Source organism: Acomys minous (assembly GCF_964271855.1).
Source record: "Acomys minous genome assembly, chromosome: 20".
In the NCBI taxonomy this organism is placed as follows: domain Eukaryota; kingdom Metazoa; phylum Chordata; class Mammalia; order Rodentia; family Muridae; genus Acomys; species Acomys minous.
In genome coordinates, this window is record NC_140502.1 from 26,166,001 (window position 1) to 26,188,456 (window position 22,456).

The 22,456-nt window shown below is 55.2% G+C and overlaps 2 protein-coding genes and 1 long non-coding RNA gene across 4 annotated transcripts; 1 reads left to right on the forward strand and 2 right to left on the reverse strand.

The window, feature by feature from the left end:
• Nucleotides 1-2,202: 2,202 nt before the first annotated feature.
• Nucleotides 2,203-4,330, reverse strand: TMEM147 (transmembrane protein 147). The gene is made up of 7 exons (XM_084771637.1): nt 3,883-4,330; nt 3,739-3,808; nt 3,186-3,245; nt 2,952-3,088; nt 2,733-2,817; nt 2,509-2,630; nt 2,203-2,404 (listed from the first exon to the last, which is right to left on the reverse strand). The coding sequence occupies exons 1-7, from the start codon at nt 3,957-3,959 to the stop codon at nt 2,281-2,283; spliced, it is 675 nt and encodes a 224-aa protein (XP_084627763.1). The 5' UTR covers nt 3,960-4,330; the 3' UTR covers nt 2,203-2,280.
• Nucleotides 4,331-4,365: 35 nt separating this feature from the next.
• On the forward strand, nt 4,366-6,681 carry LOC311591718. Its single transcript, XR_014777174.1, has 2 exons — nt 4,366-4,502; nt 6,319-6,681. It is a non-coding gene; the product is annotated as an uncharacterized lncRNA (long non-coding RNA).
• GAPDHS (glyceraldehyde-3-phosphate dehydrogenase, spermatogenic) lies at nt 4,407-22,116 on the reverse strand. Of its 2 annotated transcripts, none has more exons than XM_084771636.1 (11): nt 21,984-22,116; nt 13,036-13,258; nt 11,630-11,726; nt 11,156-11,262; nt 8,921-9,011; nt 8,716-8,834; nt 8,254-8,335; nt 7,834-7,985; nt 7,526-7,688; nt 6,316-6,413; nt 4,407-4,546 (listed from the first exon to the last, which is right to left on the reverse strand). In XM_084771636.1, exons 1-11 carry the CDS (start codon nt 22,048-22,050, stop codon nt 4,474-4,476), a joined length of 1,272 nt encoding a protein of 423 aa, XP_084627762.1. In that variant the 5' UTR covers nt 22,051-22,116; the 3' UTR covers nt 4,407-4,473. The 2 variants fall into 2 exon arrangements, with proteins under 2 accessions (XP_084627762.1, XP_084627761.1); XM_084771635.1 differs by lacking the exon at nt 21,984-22,116 and adding an exon at nt 15,329-15,491.
• Between the last annotated feature and the right edge of the window lie 340 nt (nt 22,117-22,456).

Sequence of the window (22,456 nt, forward strand, 5' to 3'; positions counted from 1 at the left end):
CACTACCTTTTCTCTGCGTCTCCCGCTAACCGATCCCCCTAGATCTCAGCTAACATGTCTTCCCCTGAGGGCCCCCCATTACCCACAGGTTAGGTAAGGTTTTCCACAGAGCCCTGGCTAGTTCTGTCATCTCCATGAAGGGATGGGCAGGCCATGGGCCGGAGGTGCATGAAGAAGTGATCCCAATACGGCTCCAGTGCACAAAGCAGCCGGGCATACACAGAGAGCTGAGGAAGTGCGCCTTCCCATCTTAGCAAGCCTAAAAGAGCTGCCCTTCCCTATGTCTAAAGAGCCCAGTCAAGGGCTGGGCGTGGTGGTGGTGGCGCACTCGGGAGGCGGAGGCAGGCAGTTCGCTGTGAGTTCGAGGCCAGCGTGGTCTACACAGTGACAGCCAAGGCTATACAGAGAGACCTGTCTTGAAAAACAAAACCACCACTACCACCACCACCAACAACAACAAAAAGAGCCCAGTCAAAGTGGAACAGGGCAACTGTCCTGCTCCCCGGTGGCATGGGGATGTGTGATGACTGGGAAGACCAATGCTGAGAAAGCACCCTCCTAAGACAGAGGAATTATCAAGGTGGAAGTTAAAAAACTAGACAGTCGGGCTGGAGAGATGGCTCAGTGGTTAAGAGCACTGCCTGCTCTTCCAAAGGACCCGGGTTCAATTCCCAGCACCCACATGGCAGCTCACAACTGTCTGTAACTCCAAGGTCTGACACCCTCACACCAATGTACATAAATTAAAATTAAATAAAATATTTTAAAAAATAATAAAAAAAATTAAAAAAAAAGAAAAAACTAGACAGTCAAGGCCTTGGTTCTGACACGTCCTTCTCAGGGAGCGGAGGGGATAAAAGCCTAGCCCAAAGGACCAAGGAAGGGCAAACCACAGTGGCACAGAGTTAGCATCCAGGACGGTATTCAAGTCAGTGGGCTATTTAGCTACAGCTACCTGGCTATAGCTGACCTAGAATCCCTTCCCTGCAGCACACTTGGGAGACTTATTCTGAAGGCTGCGGAACTGGTCAAAATATTGAGAAGCAAGCCGGGTGGTGGTGGCGGCGGCGGCGGCGGCGGCGGCGGCGGCGGCGGCGGCGCACGCCTTTAATCCCAGCACTCGGGGAGGCAGAGGCAGGTGGGTCTCCGAGAGTTCGAGGCCAGCCTGGTCTACAAAGTGAGTCCAGTACAGCCAAGGACAACACAGAAAAACCTTGTCTTGGAAAACAAAACAAAACAACAACAAAACAAAAAACAAAACAAAACACCCCCAAACAACAACAAAAAACTCAAAAAAAACAAAAACACGGAGACGCGGGGGCTAGAGAGATGGCTCAGCAGTTAAGAGCACTGACTGCTCTTCCAGAGGTCATGAGTTCAATTCCCAGCAACCACATGGTGGCTCACAACTATCTATAATGTGATCTGATGTGCACTGTATACATAATAAATAAATAAATCTTAAAAAAACAAAAAACAAAAAAGCCAAAAAAACATGGAGACGCTCAGAGTCAAGGAACTCTTTCTAGAAGCCTTGTGGCTCAAATGGCGGTAGGAACCTGGCTAAGGAAAGCATTCCAAGGGGCAGCTCCAGACAGATCGATGGGGAAAGGGCACAGGCTGCTGTCAACTTTACAACGACGCACCACACGGTTACAAGCCCAGGATGGTGACCTAGTTAAGACAGGTTTCAGATGAAGGCCCCTAGTTGTCACATAGTGGATGGATCAGAGTGGAGAAATAGGGCGCTGCAGAGTTGGGAGGTGGCTGGCCTAGGGAAGGCCCCGCATGGAAGAGGGCTCAGGCCAAGCTGTAAGAAAGGAAGAATTAAGTGAGGTGGTGGTGGTGGCGCACGTCTTTAATCCCAGCACTCAGGGAGGCAGAGGCAGGCGGATTGCTATGAGTTCGAGGCCAGCCTGGTCTACAAAGTGAGTCCAGGACAGCCAAGGCTACACAGAGAGACCCTGTCTCAAAAGACAAAAAAAAAAAAAAAAAAAAAAAAAAGCCCCACTTGAACTCTGGAGTGCCCATTCCTTAGCCTGTTCGATGATTATCAGGCCCTCAGGCTCCCGTGGGGAGACCAGGAGGACTGGCCAACATTCCAGATGGCCCACCTAGTTCCAAAACCAGACAAGCTCTGTGGGACCTAAGTGACATAGTCCTGGGATTCGGTTTCTGAGAGAGGAAAGGACACACAAAACAAACTTTCCAAACACGGTTTACTTCGATAAAATCTGGAGAGAGGCAGCCAAAAGGCACGCCAACACCTGGCACGTCAAGCTAGGAGTGTACATTGACAACAGCAACATACAGGGCCAAGGTACTGAGGGCCAGCAGTCCTGTCACTACCGCCCGGGCCAGCAGCGCTGTCCAACTACCCAACGAACAGAGGTGGACGAAGGTCCTGTGGGGAAACATCGCAATGAGGAAAACAAAGAGAAGACACAGAAAACCCCCACCCCCACCCCCACCCCATTTGAACCCGGCCTCAAACTCCAGCCAGCTTACTCCATGACAAAGGCCTTGTAGACGCTAAGGAACATCAGGAGGAGCACAGCGGGCCGGAACGTGTGGTACAGGTCATAACGCGTTATCATCCAGACCTGAGCCGATGCGACGATGTAGTGGACCTGCAAGGGAGGAGGGGAGGAAGTGGGGAAGTTGGGGGGAGGGGCCACGTTTTGGGGGGGGCTAACAGCGTAAAGACACGGGGCGGGGACAAGACTGCATACCAGACTGATGTTGGAGTCTATGCTCATTTGGATGTATTTCCAATCAAACTCAATGCCTCGGGCTCCCACCCAGAGAGGGATGCAGCTGAGGAGGCAAAGGGGAGGGGGCAGTCTCTAGTACCCAGACCACGCCCCCCACCCCGGCACCCAGACTCTGATCCCCACCCTCCAGCACCCCTTGTGGGACCCAGGTCTGGGCTCCAGGGTTGGTCCACACACCGGGACATGATGAGCTCAGCAGTTGCCCAGCCCAGGGCAGCAACCATGATCTTGTACTCTCCCTTGCCTGCATTCCGGGACATGACAAGGTTTAGGCCTATCAGGTCGGCCACATCCACACTGGCCTTCATGAATTCCTGTGGGTCAGGTAGAGAGGCTTGAGTAAAACACACCTGGGGACCAGTCGGGGGCGCACTCCTGCACTCCCCCTAGGCCCTTCCTTGTCCCACTCACCCCAATGAAGTCATAGATGCCACCTTCCCAGGTGGGGAAGAAAGTGGCCAAGAACAGCATCTGAGAACACAAAGTAGAAAGGTCACCGGAAGGTGAAGGAGATTAAACCAACAAGCCAACCCAGAATGTGGATACTGCGGAGTGCGCGCCAAGAGGAAGGCACGACGCAGGTCCTGGGGTGCGAGGGGGTCATTCTAGGTGTTAAGTGGCAAGATCACAAGAGCAGGGGAAGATTCGGAGCCAAGTGCCTGGGTTCTAGAAGTCTAGAAGTCGACACACGGGGAATCTGCCCTAGTGAAATGCATGCGTAGTAGCCTGGGCAAGCACCATGCGACACCCTGTGGGTGAAATAACACTTAGACAACACTGAGAGATCTTCTCAGCTTTACCAAAAAGTGCTGGTTAAAGGGGAAAAGTTGCATCCGAGCCTCTCCCGGGCTTCCATCCCTTCTCAAGGTGCTCCCGGGCACACGGAAGCCACCGCAGCGGAGCCGGGCCCCTTAGATCCTGAACGCCCGGAGGCCAGGCACGTGGAGCCCCCGGAGTCCCTCACCTTGCATAGCTGCACGAAGAGGTAGGTGACCCCGGCCTGGACGCACTTCCAGAAGGCGTTGTACTCAGACCTGAGGAAGCGGGCGGTGAGGGGTCGGCCCGCCCCCAGCCCCCAGCCCCGCACCCCCTCCGCCCCGGCACTCACAGGCCGCTGCACTTGTACGTGATGAAGTAGGGAAAGTAGGCGAGGGCGAAGCAGTTCCCGAAGTGGAACAGGGTCATGACGACGACGGCCGCCCCGTCCCCGCCCCGCCTGACGCGGGACTCGCGGGGACCCCCGAGCTCCGCTCTCCGCCTCGCCCACACCGGGGCCTGGGAGCCCACCTGGTCGCCGTGGCCCGCGCGCGGCCTTACGGGAACTGTAGTCCAGCCCGGCGCGTCGCGCGCCGTGACGTCAGAGCGCCCATTGCCCGGCGGGGCTGCCGGGAGCAGCTAGAGCTATTGAAGAAGACGTGGTGTCTCCTCAGCGCCCACCCCCTCCACCGACCGTGTGTGGCGTTTGCTCTCCGGAGGTGGCACCGGGCTTGGAGCCAAGCGCCGCCTCGCTCGCTCGCTCGGGAACCTTGAGCCCGGCCCTGGGCGCGCGGGGATCGGCGCAGAGACGAGCCAAGCTGTGCGCACTCTGGTTTTTATTTCCTTGCTGACGCGGCGGCCGCGCGGGGCGGGGGGTGGGGAGCCGAGGGCCGGATCGCGAGGTGCGCGGCGGGGACGGGGGAGCCCGGAGGGGCCTTCTTCGCTACTTCTCTCTGCTGAACATGTAGCGGAGTAAGTCGACCACACGGTTACTATAGCCATATTCGTTGTCGTACCTGGGGGAGGAGGGGGAGGCGGCGTCAGTGTGGGTGCCTGTGTGTGTGTGGGTGTGTGGGGGTGCCTGTGTGTGTGTGGGTGTGTGAGACCTGGGGAGGAGAGGGAGGCGGCGTCACTGTGGGTGCTTGTGTCTGTGTGTGTGGTGTGTGTGTGTGAGAGAGACCTGGGGAGGAGAGGGAGGTGGCGTCAGTGTGGGTGCCTGTGTGTGTGCGTGTGTGTGTGTGTGTGTCTGTGTGGGGGTGCCTGTGTGTGTGTGGGTGTGTGAGACCTGGGGGAGGAGGGGGAGGCAGCGTCAGTGTGGGTGCCTGTGTGCGTGCGTGCGTGCGTGTGTGTGTGTGTGTGCGCGCGCGCGCACGCGTGTCTGTGTGGGTGCCTGTGTGTGTGTGAGACCTGGGGAGGAGGGGGAGGCGGCATCAGTGTGGGTGCCTGTGTGTGTGTGTGTGTGGTGTCTGTGTGGGTGCCTCTGTGTGTGTGTGTGTGTGTGTGTGTGTGTGAGAGAGAGAGACCTGGGGAGGAGAGGGAGGTGGCGTCAGTGTGGGTGCCTGTGTGTGTGTGTGTGTGTGTGGTGTCTGTGTGGGTGCCTGTGTGTGTGCGTGTGTGTGTGTGTGTGTGTCTGTGTGGGTGCCTGTGTGTGTGTGAGACCTGGGGAGGAGAGGGAGGCAGCGTCAGTGTGTGTGCTTGTGTGTGTGCTTGTGTGTGTGTGTGGGTGCGTGTGTGTGTGTGTGTGTGGGGTGTGTGTGTCTGTGTGGGTGTGGGTGTGTGAGACCTGGGGAGGAGAAGGAGGCGGCGTCAGTGTGGGTGCCTATGTGTGTGTGTGTATGTGTGTGTGTCTGTGTGGGGGTGCCTGTGCGTGTGTGTGTGTGTGAGACCTGGGGAGGAGAAGGAGGCGGCGTCAGTGTGGGTGCCTGTGTGTGTGTGTGGGTGTGTGCGTGTGCGCGCGCACGCGTGTCTGTGTGGGTGCCTGTGTGTGTGTGAGACCTGGGGAGGAGAAGGAGGCGGCGTCAGTGTGGGTGCCTATGTGTGTGTGTGTATGTGTGTGTGTCTGTGTGGGTGTCTGTGGGTGTGTGAGACCTGGGGAGGAGAGGGAGGAGGCGTCAGTGTGGGTGCTTGTGTGTGTGTGGGGGGGGTGTGGGTGTGTGTCTGTGTGGGTGCCTGTGTGTGTGTGAGACCTGGGGAGGAGAGGGAGGCGGCGTCAGTGTGGGTGCCTGTGTGTGTGTGCGTGTGTGTGTGTGTGTGTCTGTGTGGGGGTGCCTGTGTGTGTGTGGGTGTGTGAGACCTGGGGGAGGAGGGGGAGGCGGCGTCAGTGTGGGTGCCTGTGTGGGTGTGTCTGTGTGTGTCTGTGTGGGTGCCTGTGTGTGTGTGAGACCTGGGGAGGAGAGGGAGGTGGCGTCAGTGTGGGTGCCTGTGTGTGTGTGTGTGTGTGTGTGTGTGTGTGTGTGTGTGTGCGCGCGTGGGGGGGGTGCGTGTGGGTGTGGGTGCGTGTGGGGGGGGGTGCCTGTGTGTGTGTGCCTGTGTGTGTGTGCCTGTGTGTGTGTGTGCGCGTACGTGTGTGGGTGTGGGTGTGTGAGACCTGGGGAGGAAAGGGAGGTGGCATCAGTGTGTGTGCTTGTGTGTGTGTGTGCGTGTGCCCCTGTGTGTGTCTGTGTGCCCCTGAGTGTGTGTGTGCGCCCCTGTGTGTGTGCCCCTGTGTGTGTCTGTGTGCCCCTGAGTGTGTGTGTACACCCCCTCCGACCAGCCTGCTGTCCATGCCGGCGTCTTCCCGCTTTACCAGGAAACGAGCTTGACGAAGTTGTCGTTGAGGGCAATTCCAGCCATAGCATCGAAGATGGATGAGTGGGAATCACCCAGGAAGTCCGTGGAGACCACCTGGGTGACAGTGTCACAGATACATGTAACAGCGAGGACCTCCAGGAGCCCAGACTTCCACTCCCAGACCACAGTGTCACTCACTCATCTGCCCATATGGGGTATAGAGTTCTCTTGTGTTGGTGACAGGATGTGACCAAGGCAGGTGAAACCTTTCTTTTTCCTCACATGGGTGGGGGGAGGTGGTTTAGTGGGTAAAAATGCTTGTCACGTAAGCGTCTGTATTTGCATCCCCAGAACCCATATATTAAAGGGAACTTCAACAAGGTGGAAGCATAGGTTTTTGTTTTTGTTTTAACTTCTTTTTTTTTTAATATAGGATCACTCCATCGCCCTGAAACTCACTATGTAGGGCTGACCTCAAACTCAGAGATCTGCTACCTCTATTTCCCTGAGTGCTGGGATTAAAGAGGTGTGCCCCCACTACACTTAGCAGATAGCACTTTTCATGATAGTCTTCCTTTCAGGAAGGGTGTCTGACCTGGCCTAGCCCCTGAGCGTGAATTTTTAAAAATGAGAACTGGTGTCTTTGTGTGTGTGTGTGTGTGTGTGTGTGTGTGTGTGTGTGTGTGTTTCGAGACAGGGTCTCTCTGTGTAGCCCTGGCTCTCCTGGACTCGCTTTGTAGACCAGGCTGGCCTCAAACTCACAGCGATCCCCCTGCATCTGCCTCCCCGAGTGCTGGGATTTAAAGGCTGGCAAGAACTGGTGTCTTTTGTTCATGAAGCACGTACTAAGCACCTTCTGAATACCAGGCCCTGGATAGGTGTCTGAAAGCCCCCTAAGAGTTAGCTCTTGAGGCACTGTTTTCTTGGACAGTATGTGCTATAAGGTACAGGAGTGAGTTCTGCCATGGTGGTGAGGAAAAAGTGGCACCTATAGATCTTCCCCTGGCCTGTGGGTTATGTGGGGTTTTTTTGTTGTTGTTTTGTTTTGAGAACAGGGTCTCATTTTGTGGCCCTGGCTGGCCTCGAACTCAGAGACCTTAGGTGTGTACCACCACGGCCAGCTGGTCTGCAGTTCTTACATCGGCCCATGCAGAGTAGTTTCCTGATGAGGGGGACTCCCCAACCCCTCCCCCAAGAGCTTCCCCCAAGGTTTCCTCAGTCCCTACCTGGTCCTCTGTATAAGCAAGGATGCCAGCCAAAGGCCCCTTGGCTGCCTCTTTCACGGCATCTTTGATGGCTTCATAGGAGGCAGGCCGGGCCAGGCGGCAGGTGAGGTCCACAACAGATACGTTCGGTGTTGGCACCCGGAATGCCATTCCTGTTAACTTCCTGGAGAATTTCAGAGTAAAGTGGGGAGTCAGAGGCCAGGGGCTTATGCTCCCACTGTACCCCTCACCTTGGGGCCGCTGAGGTCCTCCTATGGTGTGACCCCCACCCCCACCCCCCTGGCTGGTTGCAGGTTGTTTCCTCATACCCTTTGAGCTCTGGGATGACTTTGCCTACAGCTTTGGCGGCCCCAGTGGAGGATGGGATGATGTTCTGGTGAGCACCCCGTCCACCTCGCCAGTCCTTTTTCGACGGCCCGTCCACCGTCTTCTGAGTGGCCGTGTAGGAGTGGACTGTGGTCTTGGGGAACAAGAGGGGCCAAGATGAAGCCTTCTCGTTCCTAACCTCATATTCCTTTCTTCTAGGACTTGGGGAGGTGACCCTAGATATGGGGGGGGAGCTACCAGGGACACCACCACAGACCACAGGAAGGGGCCACCTGGAAGCCAGGGCTTAGCTTTCCAAAAAGCGGATGGGACGATTCCTTTCTAAGCCGTCTCCCCTGCTAACTCCAGGCCTCACACAAGGCCCGGGAAGGAGGGGGCTGGGTTGCCCACCACCAACTCACCATCAGCCCTTCCACGATCCCAAAGCGTTCGTGAACGACCTTTGCAAGGGGAGCCAGACAGTTGGTGGTACAGGATGCGTTGCTGAAATGGCCACAGTGTGTCAGGTGTGCGTCAGGGCCCCACCCCCACCCCTTCAGTGTCAATGCTTGCTTAAACACGGCTGGTTCCGTGAGGACTGGGGCGTGAGGGCTCCCTGGGGATGCCGTAAGGAGGGGGAGCCCCTGGGGATGCTGCCTAGGCATGTCCTAAGCTACGGAGCATCCTAGCAGTCTCAGGGTGAAGTTAACACGATGACTCGAGACTGAGGAACCGGTAAGATGGAACAAGTTGATGTGAAAGACATCATAGACGCTGTGGATTGCGGGGTGCAGGGCGGGGGGGGGGGGGGAGGGGGGAGCGAGTATTCGCCATGCCGCAGCCGCCCGCCTGCGTGCTCAAGGATCGGTTGTCACCCCGGGTACCTGACAATGTTCATAGTGTCAGGGTTGTATTCCTTTTCATTGACACCCATGACCAGCATGGGCGCGTCGGGGGAGGGCGCAGTGACCACCACACGCTGGGCACCAGCTGAGATGTGTGCCTAGAGAGAGAGTACGGGGTTAGCGTCTCCAGGCACCGGTGCCCCACCTCTTCCCAGGCAGCCCCGGGCACGCTTCCCCAACTTACCGAAGCTGCGTCCAGGGACAGGTACACACCGGTAGACTCCACCACATAGGGACTCCCCACAGACCTCCAGGGGATGTCTTTGGGATCTTTGCTGTAGAGTGGCGGGGACGCAGTGTCAGTGTCCCTCGCTTGGGGACCTGAAATGCTCACACCTGTTCCCTAGCTCCATATGTACACCTACCTGTTGCAGGTTGGTGCCACCTCACAGGCCCACACCAACCACTCACACTGCTACAGCCTGCTGTGTCTAGACCGACTTCACACAGGCAACTGCGGCTCCTACCCCCTCAGGGACCCCCCCCCCCGACAGTGCCTAAGTGGGGACCAGAGCCTTTTCTCATCACATGCTCAGAGCGTGGACTCTCGAGCTAGGCTGCCAGTGCTGCGTGGTCCCCAGCTCTGACCACCCTTCAGCCTCGTCGTCACCACTGAGCCCCTGCTGGGGCGAGTCTCCAAGGACAGACACAGCAGACAACCATTCGTGAGCCACCTATGGGGGCGCCGGGAATTGAACCTGGGTCCTCGGACAGCAGTCTGATCCTTACTGCTGAGCTGTCAACACGTAATGGCTTAATATTTGTGGTGCTGGGGGTTGATGCCAGTGTTCTGTACAGAGCAGAAAGTATTTTACTGAGCTCCATTCCTACTCTACAGTTGAAGTACCCTGTGGGCAGCAGTGACCTCTGCCGGGCCATGGTGGCGCATGCCTTTAATCGCAGCACTCGAGAGGCAGAGGCAAGTGGATCGCTGTGAGTTCGAGGCCAGCCTGGTCTACACAGCGAGTCCAAGACAGCCTGGTCTATGCAGAGAAACCCTGTATTAGTCTGTTTTCACGTGATTTTTGTTTGTTGGTTGGTGGTAGCATCTCCCACGTAACCCAGCCTGGCCTGGAATTTCCATGATCCTCCTGCCTCAGCTTCCTGAGAGCATCGTGACCAGCTTTGCCTTGATGCTCCCACAAATGTTTGTGTCTGAGACGTGTCAAACACCCGTCCTTGCTGTTTTCTACCGGAGTCTAGCTAGCAGCAGTCTTGTCAGTGACTCCCATCTTGGGGCTTGTGCCTCATGGACTTTATCACGTGACAGGAGACTTAGAAGATTGCTTCTCGATCATTCCATGCCACGGGGCTGGATCTGCTTCCGAGTGAGTGTGTGTGTGTGTGTGTGTGTGTGTGTCCGTCCATCCGTCCCCTGGAGCTATAATTACAGGAGGCTCTGAGCCACCTGTAGGACTGCTGGGAATTGAACTTGGGTCCTCTGAAAGCAATTTGTAATTGCTGCTGAGCTACCTCTCCAACCCTGATCAATGCACATCTGTTTCATTTTTGAGGTGCTGAGGATTGGGATCAATACACACCAGAAATATTCTGCTGCTGAGCCGCCTCACTTGTCTTACAGTCTTCACATTAGTCACTAATTAGGCACTAAACTGCCATGAGCCTTTGGTCTGAATTTTTATTTTATTTTATTTACTTATTTATTTTGAGACAGGGTTTCTCTGTGTAAGAGCCCTGACTGTCCTGGGCTTGCTTTGTAGACCAGGCTGGCCTCGAACCCACAGAGATCTACCTGTCTATGCCTCTCAAGTGCTGGGATTACAGGTGTGTGCCACCACCGCCCAGTGGTCTGAATTTTTTTATCTGTAGAAAACTCCCTTAATGCCGGGCGGTGGTGGCGCACACCTTTAATCCCAGCACTTGGGAGGCAGAGGCAGATGGATCACTGTGAGTTTAAGGCCAGCCCAGTCTACAGAGTGAGTCTGGGACAGCCAAGGCTACACAGACCCTGTCTCAAAGCCCCCCTCCACTGCCCCCTAAAAAAGTGGAGGCCCAGGGTCCCCAGAGGTGACCAGTGTGGCAGGTGAGACACGGACTGCGGGGTGGGGTGCATAGCACCTGGAGGACAGCACGAGCTGAGACCGTGTTTGGGGGTGCCGAGGAGCATTGGGGGGGAGTAGATAGAGGAGTACCTTGGTTCAGTGGAGATTCAAAAGGCCTCAGAGACTGCTGGGTAGCCATAGGGAGGTAGTGGATGACTCGGGAGGTGGGGGCAGGGCAGCAGATGAGGCACAGTGAAGCCACACACTCCAGAGAGCGCATACACGTGCGTTAAATACAAAACGCACTCCCCATGACTGTTTCGGACGTCAGAGACCTCCCTGAGGCCCTCTTTGTAAACAGCACGTAGAGGCATGCGCACATGGTTGAGGTGTACAGCCAGGGGCCCCATCCTTACCACTGGTACACGTTGATGCCAAGGTTGTCCACAACCAGTTGCCCGTTCTTGTGTTCCACCCTTCCTTTGTATCTGCCATGTGTGGAGTCATATTTGAACATGTATACCTGCGGTAGGTAAGAGTGGGGCCCTGATCTTAGGTGGCAGAGCGAGAAGCCCAAGTCCCCCCTCCCCCCTTACCCCCCCTTGGAGAAGATTCTTCAAGGTTCCACATCGCAGCGGGGAGCCTTCCAGGATCTCTTGGAACCCGCTGCCCAACTCAAGTGCCACTTTTTTTTTTTCTTTTTCTTTTTGGACACGGGGTCTCTCTGTGTAGACTTGGCTGTCCTGGACTCGATTTGTAGACCAGGCTGGCCTCCAACTCATGGCGATCCGCTTGCCTCCGCCTCCCGAGTGCTGGGATTACAAGCGTGCAGCATCCCCGCCCGGTTCAAGTGCCCCTCCTGTCGGCCCCTCCCGCCACCTGCCACCTACCATGTACTCTGGGTCAATGAAAGGGTCGTTCACTGCCACCACCTTAATCCCTTTCTCCATGCAGACTCTCATCACCAGGCGGCCAATGCGTCCAAATCTGTCCAAGCAGGAAAGGGGACTGGTGTGAGAACAGTGTGTCCTGCCACAGCTCGTGTTGAACTCCACCACCCCCGCCCCTCTGCGCCTCCTTTACAGGGTCTCACTGTGTAGACCTGGTTGTCCTGAAACTCACAAAGATCCTCTGCCTCTGCTGGGATCAAACGCACGGGCTACTATTCCTAGCCTCTAGTTTTGTTTTTGTTTTTTGCGACAGGGTCTCTCTATGTAGCCTTGGCTGTCCTGGACTCACTTTGTAGACCAGGCTGGCCTCGAACTCACAGTGATCCACCTGCCTCTGCCTCCCGATTAATCTCTGCTGGGATTAAAAGACGTGAGCCACCACTGCCCGGCTTTGTTTTCCGTGTTTTCGAGACAGGACTTCACTCTATGGTCCAGATTAGCTTAGAACTCACAATACATAGCCCAGGCTGGCCCTGGATTTTAGGAGTCCTGCTTTAGGCTCCCTACTTGATAGTGCTATAGGCATACCACCATGTCTTGCCCTGTTCCTATCCCTATAGATGGGTAGACTGAGGCAAGCTTCGCACCTCTTCCTGTGAGAACTGCCGTGCCGTCCCCCCCCCCTCAGTTCAGTGAGATCTATGTTCCTTACTAGGGTACTTCAGGTTTTGTGTTGTTGTTGTTGTTTTTTTAAATAGGCAGGAACTTCCCATTCTTTTTGTTTTTTTTTTAATCTTTAAAAAAAAGATTTATTTATTGTGTATGCAATGTTTTGCCTAAATGTACACCTGCAGGCCAGAAGGCGGCACCAGATTTTATTATAGATGGTTGTGAGCCACCATGTGGTTGCTGGGAATTGAACTCAGGGCCTTTGGAGGAGCAGACAGTGCTCTTAACCTCTGAGCCATCTCCAGCCCAGTGCTTCTGACACTTCAGGTCTTAAAGCACCCGCTCTGCTACCCCCCAATTTTTCCTGACAGCTGTGCAGATTTCCTGGCTGCCTTTGAACACACTGAAGCATGGCCCTTTCCTGGCAGAGCCCTTGCTTGCTTATGCCATTCATTACCTCAAAGACTTTCCCCAAGTAAAGAGCTAGCTGGCTGCTGCCTTTTGTCACTCAGCCTTGCCCCCACGTCTCTTCCCAGAATCCTTCAGTGGCCTACCATGCAGCCCTGAACTACCTTGGTTCTGTATCCAACTGCTGTGTTCCCTGTGGGCTGGCATGCCCAGTGAAAAGAAGGAAGATGCCTCCAGCCCACAGTGACCCCGAGGAGGCCACAGTGATGGCCTCCGGGGTTGGCTGGCTGGCTGGCTCCAGCGCCAGCTCAGGCCTGAGGTAGACTCACCCATTGATGCCCACTGTCAGCTCCTTAGCTGGCTTCTTGGGTGGCGGAGGCGGCGGAGGGGGCGGAGGTGGCACCTCTTCTACGATGACAGGAGGAGGCGGTTCCTCAACTTTGGGTGGTGGTGGCGGCGGCGGTGGCGGTGGTGGTGGTGGTGGTGGCGGTGGCGGATCCTCTTTGGGCGGACATGGAGGTGGAGGTGGTGGACATGGTGGTGGTCTGATTACTGTGGGGAGCAGAATTTTTAGCAAGGGGCTTAGTGAGCGGGGTCACTCCGTACAAGACGGAGAGATGGCTCAGAGGGTCAAGGTGCTCGCCCCTAAGGCTTGTGACCTAAGTGCCACTCCTGGAACCCATGTGGTAGAAAGAGAGCTGACATCCACCAATTGTCCCCTGACCTCCACATTCACACACATACAAGGCGTGAGTGTTTCCCATGCGCGCGCGCGCGCGCGCGCACACACACACATACACATACACACACACACTAAGGGTGTTTGTTTGTTTGTTTGTTTGTTTTGGAAGAGAAAGCCATGTTTACCTCAAAGAACCTTTTGAACTTTGAGCCCCTAGTGGCCAACTTCATGGCCTGGTGTTTCTTTGCCCAACACGCTGAGGCACAGAACAAGCAAGAGCACCGAGGTTAAGGTGTGAACGGGGATTTCTCCCCGAACCTCGTTTTCAGTGTGTGTGTGTGTTCGGCAGTTACTGAAGGGTGTTTTTTCTGTGCCCCGGTTTCTCACCCTGTGAGAGGCAGATAAAACATCCTACATGTGTTGTTGTATCCCTCCCTGTTTCTTTCCCCTTCTGCTTCCCTTCCTCCTTTTTGAGACAGTCTCATACCTGAACTCTGGTTTTTGTTTTTTTGTTTTTTCTTCAAGACAGTTTCTCTGTGTAGCCCTGGCTGTCCTCGAGCTAGCTCTGTAGACCAGGCTGGCCTCAAACTCACAGAGTGCTGGGATTAAAGGAGTGCGCCGCCAACATCCAATTTAAATTCTGGAATCCTGTCTCAGCTTCCACAGTGGTGGGATTACAGGTGCAGCCCACCTTACGGCTCTCTCCCCTTTTCTTTGCAGTGTGGGGATAAGCCCGGGGACCCCCATCTCTTACCTGGTTCTCCCCCACATCATTAAGCCCCACGCTTGGATGTTACTACTTCAGAGATCGCCTCCTGACCCTGTAACCATAGTAGTAACTCCCCTTCTGTGAGATAAGACTCACCCTGGGAGGCCTTTTCTAGAAAAGTCCAACTTAGTTGGGCAATACTGAGGCACAGGAATCCTCTTCCTCTCTTCCCACCCCTTTCTTCCTTGGGACAGGGGCCTTCTCTCTGTAGTCCAGGCTCTCTTTAAACTAAGGAGCCAAGGACACTGAGCCCTTGGTCCTAGTGCTAGCCCCAGCCCTGGAGGGAATTCTGTTTTAAGCTGTGTTCAGGTGGCTAGGAACTTTTAGGAGCCGAAGTATTATACCACCCTACGTTGTTTATCCATCCTCTGAGGACAAGGGTGGGAGAGTGCCGGAGCCTGAGGAGGGGGCTGGCAGGAGAACAAGGCACCAGGAAGGGTTTGGGGCTGGGAGCCAGTCACCCGCTGGTCTGTCTCTCCCTTTTCCTCAGACTGGAGGAGGCCTGGAAATGGGCGCCGGGGGCTTCCTGAGACTTGCTGTGGCTTCCTGTGCCTTGGGCACCTGAACACACAGCCTCTGGCTGGGTCTGCCCAGCACCTACATGGAACAGGGGCAGTGAGCCCTCAGGCCTCACCTGTGAGGCTCTGTGCACACAAGCCTCCCTTGCCTGTAAAGGAAGCAGCCTGCCCTGGGGGTGGGGTGGGGCAGCAAGCACCCTTGCTCTCTGCAGTCCAGTGAGGACTAAGCCCAACCAGCCCCTTTGTCCCTGGCGGCCAGGGACATCAATGAAATGTGAGAAACACACCCCGCCTGCGTGCTCCTGGTCACCCCTCCCTGTCCTGGCCCCCTGCCTCATCTTGGCCTCTGTGTCTCCCCTCTCCACTGTTAGAACCCAAAGCTCAGGCAGACCCAGGGAGCACAGACCCCACCCCCACCCCCACCCCCACCAGAAGCTCTGGGCGAGGAAGGAGAGGGGAGTAGGGAAGGATTCTGGGAGGAAAGAGGCCTGAAGGGCCCAGCCCTGGCCTGCTCCCCCAGGGGCACCAAGTAGTCAGCATTCTGGTGGAGGGAGTGTCTCAGGACTCAGGCACCCCGTGTGAGGGTGTCCTGACTCCCAGACCTCACTCGCCTCCTCTTCCCAGGGTCACCCCAAAGGCTGTCCCGTCCTCACCTGGGCATGGCGGCCGCAGTATCTGGACAAGGGTAACATTAGTGAGGACAACGTCGCGTTTCGACATGGCCTAAGGTCTCATGGCCTGGCTGCCTTGGGCCCCTCCGTGATGTTACTGAGGTGTGAAGCCCCCAGAGCCTGGTGGCTCCAGAACCTCTGGTGAGGTCACGTTGCCCAGTGACATCACAGAGGGAGTGGTGCTGGAGGCCCCAGCCTTTGAGAGTCCCACACGGAGGGTTTCAAGGCTGTCCTCTGGCCTCCACCGTGGAGCCCACTAGGTCACACAGATGCTCATGGCTGCTGTCTCCCTTCCTCCCTCCCCTGGTACACTGCTCCATGCTTCTTCTCCTGGGTCTCTGAGGAGTCCCCCTAGCTCTCCCCTATGTCTGGAAATGCCTAGAAAGTCCCCAGCTCCCAGTCTCTCCTCGGCTGCTGGGGTTCCTCTCAGATGCTGTCGTACAAGTGAGGTCATTCTCAACACGGTGGGAAGGGAGACAGAAATATTGTCAGAGATGACGGGGAGTGCAGCAGTGAAAGAGTGTCCCCTGAACACAGCAGGAAGCCGCGCTCCTGCATTCCCAGTAGCCGGCTGCCTGCATAAGATCAGGCCTGCTAGCTTCCAGCAGCTGGGGGCGGGGGGGGGGGGGTGCGAGGTTGGGGATGAGGGGGCTAGAGTGGGCAGGGGGCTCACAAGCCCCCACCTCTGGCTGGGAAGCTAGCGATAGTTGGCTTCTGGGAGAGGGAAGTCTTTCAGGGTGTTAGCCAAGCTCCAGTGGAAGGCCCCTGAGTGGGACCCTGTGGTATATCACAGCAGGATGAACCCCCAAGAAGTGTGGAAGGAATTAGTGTTGGGGATGAGTCCTGGGAAGGACGTAGGGTTGAAACTGATTGAAGCACACCCTTTAATCCCAGCACTGGGGAGGAGGCAGAGGCAGGTGGATCACCGGGAGTTCGAGGCCAGCCTGGTCTACAAAGCGACCCCAGGACAGCCAAGGCTACACAGAGAGACCCTGTCTCAAAAAACAAAACAAGACAAAAAAACAGACAAAAAGAAAATGAAGGACCTTCATACATTTATAAAGCCAGGTGTTGGGGCATGCGTGTGTAAGCCCAGAGTCTAATGGGTCAGCTAGCCTGGAGGGCACAACACAACACTGAGGGGACCTCAGCACGGCAGGAGGAGAGAAGTGCCTTCACCATCAGTTGTCATGACTTCCACAGTGTGCCCACACACACACACACACACACACACACACACACACACACACACACCACTAAGGGGACCTCAGCATGGCAGGAGGAGAGAAGTGCCTTCACCATCAGTTGTCATGACTTCCACAGTGTGCCCACACACACACACACACACACACACACACACACCACTAAGGGGACCTCAGCATGGCAGGAGGAGAGAAGTGCCTCCATCATCAGTTGTCATGACTTCCACAGTGTGCCCTCACACACACACACACACACACACACACACCACTGAGGGGACCTCAGCACGGCAGGAGGAGAGAAGTGCCTTCACCATCAGTTGTCATGACTTCCACAGTGTGCCCACACACACACACACACACACACACACACACCACTGAGGGGACCTCAGCACGGCAGGAGGAGAGAAGTGCCTTCACCATCAGTTGTCATGACTTCCACAGTGTGCCCACACACACACACACACACACACACACACACCACTAAGGGGACCTCAGCATGGCAGGAGGAGAGAAGTGCCTCCATCATCAGTTGTCATGACTTCCACAGTGTGCCCTCACACACACACACACACACACACACACACACACACACACACACCACTGAGGGGACCTCAGCATGGCAGGAGGAGAGAAGTGCCTCCATCATCAGTTGTCATGACTTCCACAGTGTGCCCTCACACACACACACACACACACACACACACACACTCACACACACTCACACACACCACTGAGGGGACGTCAGCACAGCAGGAGGAGAGAAGTGCCTCCATCATCAGTTGTCATGACTTCCACAGTGTGCCCTCACACACTCACACACACACACACACACTCACACATACAGTTTTAAAAATTAAAAAAAAACACGATAGAATAAATAAAAATCTAATACAAAATATGTGGTAAAGTGAAGTTTCCTAGGTAGAAAATGATACTTTGAGAAAGATGACATTGCCTTATATGGAAGAAAAAGTTATTATTAAAGGTTATATTTAAATGTTTGTTATTTCAAAAACTGAAGGGACTAGAACACAGCTCAACAGTGGAGTTCTGGCCTAACAGGCAAGAAACCCTCAACTTAATCTTTAACACTCCAAAAAAAAAAACTGGATTATGATCTTTTAAAAATATATCAGCCGGGCGTGCCGGCGCACGCCTTTAATCCCAGCACTGGGGAGGCAGAGGCAGGTGGATCGCTGTGAGTTGGAGGCCAGCCTGGTCCAAAGAGCGAGTCCAGGACAGCCAGGGCTACACAGAGAAACCCTGTCTCGAAAAACCAAAATAAATAAATAAATAAATAAATAAAATAAAAATATATCAAATATATCAAATAAAAAATAAAAAATGTATCAAGTGCCCTACGCCTCATGGCTCCTGTGGCCTGCCCTCTCCGCGACGGCCCGAGTGTGCTAGTCTGAGGCGGAATGTGTGTGAGCTGACGCCGGCTCCTGAGTTAACTCACCTACAGAGAGCACTTGCCTTGCACGCCCGACCACCTGCCCACGTTCAGTTTCCTGCACCCGCTGCAGACAGAGACGTGACTCCTGCTCAGCTCCTGTGGCCTCTGCGCACACCCCAAGCCCCCAAACGCTAATCCAGAGATTACGGTTTAGGAGGCGAGGAGAGAGGGCGGCGCTCGGCAGTTAGGAGCACTCACTCTTTGCTCCTGCGGAAAGGACCCTAGTGCAGATCCCACAACCATCTGTAACCAGGAGAACTGATGCCCTCTTGTGGCCTCTGCGGCCCCCGCACGTACAGTGCACACATACATACATGCATGCAGGCACTCAACCCTAAAACAGTTTAAAAGGGCAGCGCACACGCCTTTAATCCCAGCACTCGGGAGGCAGAGGCAGGAGGATCGCTGTGAGTTGGAGGCCAGCCTGGGATACAAAAGGACAGCCAGGGCTGTTACACAGAGAAACCCTGTCTTGAAAAACCTAAAAAAAAAAAAAAAAAAAAGGATGTAAACCAGACTGGAGAGATGGTCCAATGGTTAAGAGCATGTACTGAGTTCTAGTCCTAACCCTACGCCAGGTGCCTCACAACTGTCATTCCATTTCCAGGGGCATCTAGCTCCTCTGGCTTCTGCAGACACCTGCACTACACACATACACATGAGAGAGAGAGAGAGAGAGAGAGAGAGAGAGAGAGAGAATATTACACATACCCAAAGAAAAACCTGCTGTAGAGCACTTGTTTAAAATGACCTAGGTCCCAAGTTCGGTTTCAATATCTGACCCCTGACCCCACAGATAAAAAAAAAATTGTTTACATTATACTCTATTCAATATGCAAGAGATCTGTGACTAAAAATCCCAAGCGCCCGAATTTATTTATTTATTTATTTATTTATTTATTTATTTATTTTTTCCTTGATAGAGGCACATGCTGGAGATTGACTCTAGGGCTTCATATCTGCCAACCTTGCATTCTGCCATGGAGCCATGCCCCAGCCTACACATGTCTCAACTAAAAAATAATAATAAATAAGACATGTCAGGCACAAGCCTTTGGTAACAGCACGCAGGAGGCAGGTCTCTGTGAGACCGAGGCCAGCCTGCTCTGCACAATGAGTTCTAGGCCAGCCAGGGTTATATAATAAGACCCGGTCTACCACAAAAAAATAAAACCTAACAAAAACAGTCCCGCAGGTGGGTGGGGTTAGCACATGCCTAAAATTTCAGCCCCAGGGAAGTTCAGTCAGGAGTACCGCTGTGAGGTTTTGGTGTAGCCTGGACTACATAGCAAGAGTCTGTCTCAGAACCAACCAGACAACCCTCCCACACGTGCGTCATCTGGGGAGCCCAGGAAAGAGATGAGTGTGTTGGGCCTCCTCCTTGAACCCAGCGCCTTAGGCATGCTAAGCAAGTTTTCTACAATTGCACCATCTCCCCCGGCCCTCAGGATTTTAAAATTATTATTGATTTATTGGTCTGTGCACATGAGTGCGCGTGCGCGCGCGCGCGTGTGTGTGTGTGTGTGTGTGTGTATGTGTGTGTGTGTGTGTGTGTGTGTGTGCGCGCCTCAGCCTCCTTAGTTCTGGGATTATGGGTGTGTTCCACTTTGCCGGGCTGCCCACCCCAATCCCCTTCTTTTACTGCTGGAGAAAAACCCAGGGCCTCCCCACTAAGAGAGCACTCTGACATAATACACCCCATTCTTTTTTCTTTCGGGACAGGGTTTCTCTGTGTAGCCTTGGGTGTCCTGGACTCACTTTGTAGACCAGGCTGGCCTCGAACTCACAGCGATCCTCCTGCCTCTGCCTCCCGAGTGCTGGGATTAAAGGCGTGTGCCACCATCTCCCGGCTCCATGTTAGTATTTCTAAGATCCTTTCTGGGCCGAGTCTGAAAATGGATCCAGTTCTGTGAGCCCCAAACTGCTATGGTAAGAGTTGCCCGAGGAAGGTCTTTTCCTCAGAAGTTCTGCCTCTGCCTGGGAATGGTAGCACCGAGGCCCAGGGATTTTGTCTCTCTCGCTCTGTGTCTCTGTCTCTTTGAGACAGGGATTTTTCTCACTGGAGCCCAGGTTGTCCTCAAACTCACTTTGCGGTGAGGATGACTTTGAACCCTTGACACTTTGCGCTGCGATGACAGTGCCGCCACCAGACCAGGCAGGAATCCTGCTGTGTAAGGTGCACTCGGATGGCTGTCACCCCGAGGGACGGGGGCGGCACTGTCCTAGGTGAAAAAGCTGTTGGCTTCCCATCAGCATCCAGAGTGTGCTTCTGTGTGAAGTGTAGATGGAGGGCCTCCCTCCGAAGAGAGGAAGGGAGAAGTGAAGACGGGCTTAGAGGCGCAAGTGGCACACAAGACCTCCAGCTGGCCTATTTTGGATCCCCAACCCTGGCTTTAGCCACCTGCGGCTGTGTGAGCTTGGAGAAGTTAATGAACCTCTCTGTTCTGTTTCCCAGATGTTGCAGCTTCCATCCAGAGGGAACAGAAGGGTTCTGAGGGACCCGAAGACCCAAAGGTTAGAAGGTGATTTTAGTGGAACAAGGCACAGAGTCCAACAGTTGGGAGTACTGAGGAGGGCTGGAGGCGAGGGAGTAAGGCACACTGGCCTCTCTCTCACCACCTCCCCCTGATTCTCAGACCCGAGGTTCCGGAACAGATAGTGGGTGTTTCCAAATGAACTGATAATTGCTCAAGGTGTCAGTCACTGTTTACTGGTGGCAATGACCTTGTACTCCCTGGTGACCTTGAGGATACCAGCATTCCTGGCGTTTCCATCTCTGAGGTCACTGGGAGGGAGAGGTTTGGGCCATTGAGAGGACTCAGTGGAAAAGGTGCTTGCTGCCACACCTGGCCACCTGTTTTAGATGCCTGGGCCCCATAGTGGAGAGAGACAGACAGACAGACAGACAGACAGACCCTGGTAAGTTTCCCTCTGCCTCCACAGTGTGCTGTGGCGCACTCACACCGGAACCGACCACTTTAAAAACCTTTGAAAACAAAAGGCTGCACAGGTTTCTTCGTTTAGAGTTCCAAGTGCAGCCCTAACCCTCACTCAGAAGCCGCCTTCCCTGCACCCATCACACACACACACCTTACAGAGAGGGAATGGGGCAGGCGGCCACAGGGCAGGTCCTGACTGTTAGCCATCTGCTGCTGTGTCCCATACACACCCATCCACTTGTGGGAAGTGGGGACACCAGAGTGAATTGGGGGGGTTGCCTCCCAGAAGCCCTGGCTTCCTGTGCCTTGGGCACCTGAACACGTGTACACACAGCCTCTGGCTGGGTCTGCCCAGCACCTGGCACCAAGGTGGTACAGACTCCCGAGGCCCCGGAGAGAACCCTAGCTGCACCCTCCTTCCTTCCTTGGCCGGAAGATGGGGAAGTGGCTTGCCCTCTCTGGCCTCCACGGAACAGGGGCAGTGAGCCCTCAGGCCTCACCTGTGAGGCTCTGTGCACACAAGCCTCCCTTGCCTGTAAAGGAAGCAGCCTGCCCTGGGGGTGGGGTGGGGCAGCAAGCACCCTTGCTCTCTGCAGTCCAGTGAGGACTAAGCCCGACCAGCCCCTTTGTCCCTGGTGGCCAGGGACATCAATGAAATGTGAGAAACACACCCCGCCTACCTGCTCCTGGTCACCCCTCCCTGTCCTGGCCCCCTGCCTCATCTTGGCCTCTGTGTCTCCCCTCTCCACTGTTAGAACCCAGAGCTCAGGCAGACCCAGGGAGCACAGACCCCACCCCCACCCCCACCCCCACCAGAAGCTCTGGGTGAGGAAGGAGATGGGAGTAGGGAAGGATTCTGGGAGGAAAGAGGCCTGAAGGGCCCAGCCCTGGCCTGCTCCCCCAGGGGCACCAAGTAGTCAGCATTCTGGTGGAGGGAGTGTCTCAGGACTCAGGCACCCCGTGTGAGGGTGTCCTGACTCCCAGACCTCACTCGCCTCCTCTTCCCAGGGTCACCCCCAAGGCTGTCCCGTCCTCACCTGGGCATGGCTGCCTCAGCAGCTGGACAACGGTAACGTTGGTGAGGACAACGTCGCGTTTCGACATGGCCTAAGGTCTCATGGCCTGGCTGCCTTGGGCCCCTCCGTGATGTTACTGAGGTGTGAAGTCCCCCAGAGCTTGGTGGCTCCAGAGCCTCTGGTGAGGTCAGGTTGCCCAGTGACATCACAGAGGGAGTGGTGTGCAGGCTGGAGGCCCCAGCCTCTGAGAGTCCCACACGGAGGGTTTCTGTCCTCTGGCCTCCACCGTGGAGCCCACTAGGTCACACAGATGCTCATGGCTGCTGTCTCCCTTCCTCCCTCCCCTGGTACACCGCTCCATGCTTCTTCTCCTGGGTCTCTGAGGAGTCCCCCTAGCTCTCCCCCATGTCTGGAGATGCCTAAAATCCCCTCTCAGGTCTCCCCTTGGCTTCCTGGGTTTCCTGGGGTTTAAGAGAGTAGCTCTTCTCACCAAG